This window comes from Limulus polyphemus, unplaced genomic scaffold (assembly GCF_000517525.1).
Source record: "Limulus polyphemus unplaced genomic scaffold, Limulus_polyphemus-2.1.2 Scaffold5374, whole genome shotgun sequence".
In the NCBI taxonomy this organism is placed as follows: Eukaryota; Metazoa; Arthropoda; class Merostomata; order Xiphosura; family Limulidae; genus Limulus; species Limulus polyphemus.
In genome coordinates this window covers 44181-51200 of record NW_013670984.1, presented here as the reverse complement: position 1 = coordinate 51200, position 7020 = coordinate 44181, and the positions used below count along the sequence as shown (strand labels likewise).

At 30.8% G+C, this 7020-nt stretch overlaps 1 protein-coding gene across 1 annotated transcript in view; it reads left to right on the top strand.

The window, feature by feature from the left end:
- Positions 1-7020, top strand: part of LOC106472485 (alkyldihydroxyacetonephosphate synthase, peroxisomal-like) — a 43716-nt gene that overhangs the window by 9377 nt on the left and 27319 nt on the right. The window contains exons 4-5 of the mRNA XM_013933139.2: positions 3968-4088; positions 5422-5496. Coding sequence (XP_013788593.1) covers positions 3968-4088; positions 5422-5496 — 196 coding nt within the window. The remainder of the gene's footprint in view (positions 1-3967; positions 4089-5421; positions 5497-7020) is intronic.

The following is a 7020-nucleotide window of genomic DNA, read 5'->3' as shown; positions in this document are numbered from 1 at the left end:
TCAGCCCAGAGTAAGTAAACAATCATTGTTTATTGTATAAGGGTGCATCAAATCAGCCCACAGTAAGTAAACAATCGTTATTTATTGTATAAGGGTGCATCATATCAGCCCAGAGTAAGTAAACAATTGTTGTTTATTGTATAAAGGTGCATCAAATCAGTCCAGAGTAAGTAAATAATCGTTCACTGTTGTCTTCAGTTTTAATTCAATTACTGTATTAACAGTAAGTTTTTGATATATTGAGAAATGTTCTAAGTAGTTTATGTATCTATAAGTTATACTCATCAATATTATTATATTATGATTGATTACATTTAAGACATAGTGATCTATACATAATACTATTATTAATAAGTTACTTAAATAATAGTATTTCATAAATAAAAATATCTTTTCTGCTATTTGATAATGAATTAACAAGGTTGAGGACATTTTTATGCAGGTTACACAATGTTAGAAGTAATCAAATAAATAAATGTAGTGTTGTAAAATCTGAAAATACAGAAGCATTTTTAAAATTGCTGTAGACAAAAGAAAAAAAGCTATAAATGTTTCAACCGTGGATGTGGTGCTAAAGAAGATATAAATGTTTCAACCGTGGATGTAATGCTAAAAAAGCTATAAATGTTTCAACCGTGGATGTAATGATAAAAAAGATATAAATGTTTCAACCATGGATGTGATGGTAAAAAAGCTATAAATGTTTCAACCATGGATGTGATGCTAAAAAAGACTATAAATGTTTCAACCATGGATGTGATGCTAAAAAAGCTATAAATGTTTCAACCATGGATGTGATGCTAAAAACGCTATAAATGTTTCAACCATGGATGTGATGCTAAAAACGCTATAAATGTTTCAACCGTGGATGTGATGTTGAAAACTTGATTTGTGTTTCTTTCTATGAGTTTTAATTTACATTTTCAAAGGTAGAAGGCTGATTAGTAGGTTAGATGTGGTATAAACTATGGGTTGCTGTATGATTAGGCCCACCAATTTCTTATTTATTCGTGTATTATGTTGACTTGTTATTACTGAACTTGCACGACATTTCTCCTTCTTTAAATACTAAAAGTGTTGGGAATGTGGATGTTATTGATGTCGATTGAACATGTTTATTGACATACTTCCAACGTAATTATTAGTGCCAATCATTAAATTATTGTTGAGTGTTCTGTTTACATACATCACGCAAATAATTGTTGAAACCCGATAACAAAAGATAAAATGTTTGTATGCCTTCATTGATTCTTTTAAACACAACATTATAATTACAGCAGCTGGTCACTTTCGTTACAAATGTAGGTTACTCCAGTTTAAGTGCAGGTAACATACATCTATGTCTGGTTTAGATAATGTAAGTTACTCCAGTTTAAGTGTAGGTAACATGCATCTATGTCTGGTTTAAATAATGTAGGTTACTCCAGTTTAAGTGCAGGTAACATACATCTATGTCTGGTTTAAATAATGTAGGTTACTCCAGTTTAAGTGTAGGTAACATACATCTATGTCTGGTTTAGATAATTTAGGTTACTCCAGTTTAAGTGTAGGTAACATACATCTATGTGTGGTTTAAATAGTGTAGGTTACTCCAGTTTAAGTGCAGGTAACATACATCTATGTCTGGTTTAAATAATGTAAGTTACTCCAGTCTAAGTATAGGTAACATGCATCTATGTGTGGTTTAAATAATGTAAGTTACTCCAGTCTAAGTGTAGGTAACATGCATTTATGTGTGGTTGTTTAAATAGTGTAGGTTACTCCAGTCTAAGTATAGGTAACATGCATCTATGTGTGGTTTAAATAACGTAGGTTACTCCAGTTTAAGTATAGGTAACATGCATCTCTGTGTGGTTTAAATAATGTAAGTTACTCCAGTCTAAGTATAGGTAACATGCATCTATGTGTGGTTTAAATAATGTAAGTTACTCCAGTCTAAGTATAGGTAACATGCATCTATGTGTGGTTTAAATAATGTAAGTTACTCCAGTCTAAGTATAGGTAACATGCATCTATGTCTGGTTTAAATAATGTAGGTTACTCCAGTCTAAGTATAGGTAACATGCATCTATGTGTGGTTTAGATAATGTAGGTTACTCCAGTTTAAGTATAGGTAACATACATGTATGTGTGGTTTAAATAATGTAGGTTACTCCAGTCTAAGTATAGGTAACATGCATCTATGTCTGGTTTAAATAGTGTAGGTTACTCCAGTCTAAGTATAGGTAACATGCATCTATGTCTGGTTTAGATAATGTAGGTTACTCCAGTTTAAGTGTAGGTAACATACATCTATGTGTGGTTTAGATAATGTAGGTTACTCCAGTTTAAGTGTAGGTAACATACATCTATGTGTGGTTTAGATAATGTAGGTTACTCCAGTTTAAGTGCAGGTAACATATATCTATGTCTGGTTTAGATAATGTAGGTTACTCCAGTCTAAGTACAGGTAACATACATCTATGTCTGGTTTAGATAATGTAGGTTACTCCAGTTTAAGTATAGGCAACATACATCTATGTCTGGTTTAGATAGTGTAGGTTACTCCAGTTTAAGTGCAGGTAACATACATCTATGTCTGGTTTAGATAATGTAGGTTACTCCAGTTTAAGTATAGGCAACATACATCTATATCTGGTTTAGATAGTGTAGGTTACTCCAGTTTAAGTGCAGGTAACATACATCTTTGTCTGGTTTAGATAATGTAGGTTACTCCAGTCTAAGTATAGGTAACATACATCTATGTCTGGTTTAAATAATGTAAGTTACTCCAGTTTAAGTGCAGGTAACATACATCTATGTCTGGTTTAAATAATGTAAGTTACTCCAGTCTAAGTACAGGTAACATGCATCTATGTCTGGTTTAAATAATGTAGGTTACTCCAGTTTAAGTATAGGTAACATACATCTATGTGTGGTTTAAATAGTGTAGGTTACTCCAGTCTAAGTATAGGTAACATGCATCTATGTGTGGTTTAGATAATGTAGGTTACTCCAGTCTAAGTACAGGTAACATGCATCTATGTCACTGGAGTAACCTACATTATCTAAACCATTAAGTGTAGGTAACATACATCTATGTGTGGTTTAGATAATGTAGGTTACTCCAGTCTAAGTATAGGTAACATACATCTATGTCTGGTTTAGATAATGTAGGTTACTCCAGTCTAAGTGTAGGTAACATGCATCTATGTGTGGTTTAAATAGTGTAGGTTACTACAATCTAAGTATAGGTAACATATTTATGTCTGGTTTAAATAGTGTAGGTTACTTCAGTCTAAGTATAGGTAACTTACATATATGTCTGGTTTAAATAGTGTAGGTTACTTCAGTCTAAGTATAGGTAACATACATATATGTCTGGTTTAAATAATGTAACTTATATTGCATAGCTACAACATGGCTGGAGGGTTTTTACTAAAATGAAATAATTTAAGTTTTAAAAATTATTAGGAGCATTGATATGCCCTTTGTTCATCCATTTTTGATTTAGGTATTATTGACGAGTTTTATGTTCATACATTATCTCTTGTATTAATAGAGGCAATGAATGAAAGAACCTTGTTGACCTTCTTTAGAGGTTGTTATTTTACTGGAGACAATGATGGGTTCCTTGTTTGAACTTTTAGTTTTGGTATTATTAAGGGTATTTACAGACTTTTTGATCTGATATGGTTGTCAAATTGTGACTTGAATATTGATAATAATAACTGTTAGGAATGTTGATATAGATAAGTTCATAGGCAGATTTATTTCTCCAAGTTGTCACCTTGTTAAATAGTCTTGAATACTACAATGATTAGATTAATTAACATTTTTTCTACATTTTGGTTGGATATGATATGAATATGAAAGATTACTGGTAGATATTTGTTGTTTGGTAACTAGGGATTACATCAATGGGTCAAAAGTTTATATATAATTAGAGATGTTTAGTGGTCTTATGTATGAATTTCTATACTTTCAGCCAGAAATAAGTGACAAGGACTTGCCTGATCCTATTATCAATGAAGATTTTATGACAGAGTTGAATACAACACACATCTCTTTCACTACAGATGGACAAGATAGACTCTTCAGAGCCCATGGTATTTTTAACTTTTAGAAACTATTATAGCATATTTAGTTTTTTTAAATATCAAGTAGATTACTTTGTAACAAACTTGAGAGGCCATAACCTGGTAAATTGAAAGAAAAAAAAATTAAAAAAATAGGAATATACTACTTATTTTTGAAAGTAATACTGAGTAATTTAACTTTAAAATTGCAGGTGGCGCTCTTGAAAATCACATTGGCAATTTAAATTATTTTTTTTTAATATTTCTGTCCATAACTTTGTTGATTACATCATCATCAAAAACATACAAATCACACAAAAATACATTTAAGCAAAAATACTTTCAATATTGAATTAATTCTACTACTAATACACTGCTATTGTATCCTATGTATTTTAAGCTGTTTTGTGTACTAGGCTTAGCTTGTGAACCGTGAATCTATAAGTCCATGGCTGATGTCCTACTGCCTCAAAAATGTATCCAAAATTCCACTATTATATTAGAGTAGTGGTGGATGCCTTTGATTAACTGCCTTCCTACTTGTCTGCTCATTCAAAATTGGGGATGGCTAGTGCATACATCCCTTTGTTTGACTTTTTTAAATAAAACAAACAATTATCAGTAGTGTCAAGAACAGATTATATGCCAGATTTTTTTCTAGTTTGATCAATCTTAGTTAGTTTGACACAGCTGCCTAATCTTTAATATTTATATTCTTCATTCTGTATCCTGTAGCTAACAAAGATTGTATCATATTTTGGTCAATTATAATTACTACATCAGCTAAAAGTTTCTAATGAATCACAGACAATTTAAATGATTTTTAAAGCATCTGAATCTTCTAACTCTGCATAACAATCCTGATTTTAAAGGTTTTCGTAGAAAAAAGTTCATCTGACCTTAAAATGTTTATATATATTCTTTGGTATATTTAGTTTTGACGTGATAAGTAATTTTGGCATTTATTTAAAAAACGCTAATTGATTTAATGCAGTCTTTATGTATATTTTTTTCTTTTGTTCCTGAAGTCTTTTTGTTATCAGTTAGTGTTGTCTTATGGAAAATTTAAAAGTCCAATTTATTAAGTGTGTATCTAACTCTTATTACTGTGTATCTACTCTTTTATCACTCGGGGCTTGTTTCTTTCTTTAGGACACACCATGACGTGATAAGTAATTTTGGCATTTATTTAAAAAACGCTAATTAATTTAATGCAGTCTTTATGTATATTTTTTTTCTTTTGTTCCTGAAGTCTTTTTGTTATCAGTTAGTGTTGTCTTATGGAAAATTTATTAAGTGTGTATCTAACTCTTATTACTGTGTATCTACTCTTTTATCATTCGGGGCTTATTTCTTTCTTTAGGACACACTATGAAAGAAATATTTATTCTGAGAGAAAGCAGATTTGATAGAATTCCAGACTTGGTGGTTTGGCCAGGTACGTAATTAGATATTGATATTTAATACTTTACATTCATTAGCATTGGTTACATGACCTGGTGGTTTGGCCAGGTACGTAATTAGATATTGATATTTAATACTTTACATTCATTAGCATTGGTTACATGACCTGGTGGTTTGGCCAGGTACGTAATTAGATATTGATATTTAATACTTTACATTCATTAGCATTGGTTACATAAATTAAAATCCTTTCAGAACAGTAGTCACTAAAAAAATTTGTCCAGTTGATTTAGTTTAAGCTTAGAAGTTCATGATTTGTTGAGGACAATTAAAATAAGTGTAAAATTACTAAATTAATTCTTTTGGTCATTTGAAAATAGTAAAATAATTAATGGTTGAAAAAGAATTATATAGAAAAATAAATGTATGAGAAAAGTCCAAGTTTTTTTAAATGTTAAAATAACCTATCTTTCGAAAATTTGAATGAGTTACCATTTGTGTATTGGCACGTTGAAAAGTTGATTAGTGTGTGTGCATAGTTTTTGTTTGATATTGATATAAAAGGGGGATATATAGCTTTATTTGTAGTTTTTATGATATGACTGATATTGTATACTTTGAAGAAAAAAAAAACTCCCATAAAATTTTCATGGTTCAAGTTTTCTGTGGATGTTTCCAAAACTGAATAAGTTAGCTGGGTTTTGTTGTACAATAACTTCTTGGAATTTCAAAAAGATCTTTCGTATTTTGGGGATATTTATATCAAAATAAAAAAAAAAGTGTTCCTGAAAACTTGGCTATCAGTTAGTTACCCAAGTACAGGTGCAATTTTTACTTCACTGTGCTCTCTATCTATATATCTTGACTCTATGTCTTTCTTTTCTTATTTTTACATCAATTTCAGACCTTTAGAGCATTACTTACTTATCTAATTACTTTGGTTTTAATAAAATTCATCTAAAGTTAAATCTGAGTGTAGCCCATTGGTTGGTGGGGGGGTTAACCCTATGAGAACAAAGTTGTTTTTGAAATCTTTACTCAGTCGGTGAAAGATGATTTCCCTGTTTTTGAAATCTTTACTCAGTCGGTGAAAGACGATTTTCCTGTTTTTGAAATCTTTACTCAGTCGGTGAAAGATGATTTTCCTGTTTTTGAAATCTTTACTCAGTCGGTGAAAGATGATTTTCCTGTGTTTGAAATCTTTACTCAGTCGGTGAAAGATGATTTTCCTGTGTGTTTGTAATGTTTACTCAGTCAGTGAAAGATGATTTTCCTGTGTTTGAAATCTTTACTCAGTCGATGAAATATGATTTTCCTGTGTTTGAAATCTTTACTCAGTCGGTGAAAGATGATTTTCCTGTTTTTGAAATCTATACTCAGTCGGTCTAAGTGAAAGATGATTTTCCCGTGTTTGAAATCTTTACTCAGTCGATGAAAGATGATTTCCTGTGTTTGAAATCTTTACTCAGTCGATGAAAGATGATTTTCCTGTTTTTGAAATCTTTACTCAGTCGATGAAAGATGATTTTCCTGTTTTTGAAATCTTTACTCAGTCGAT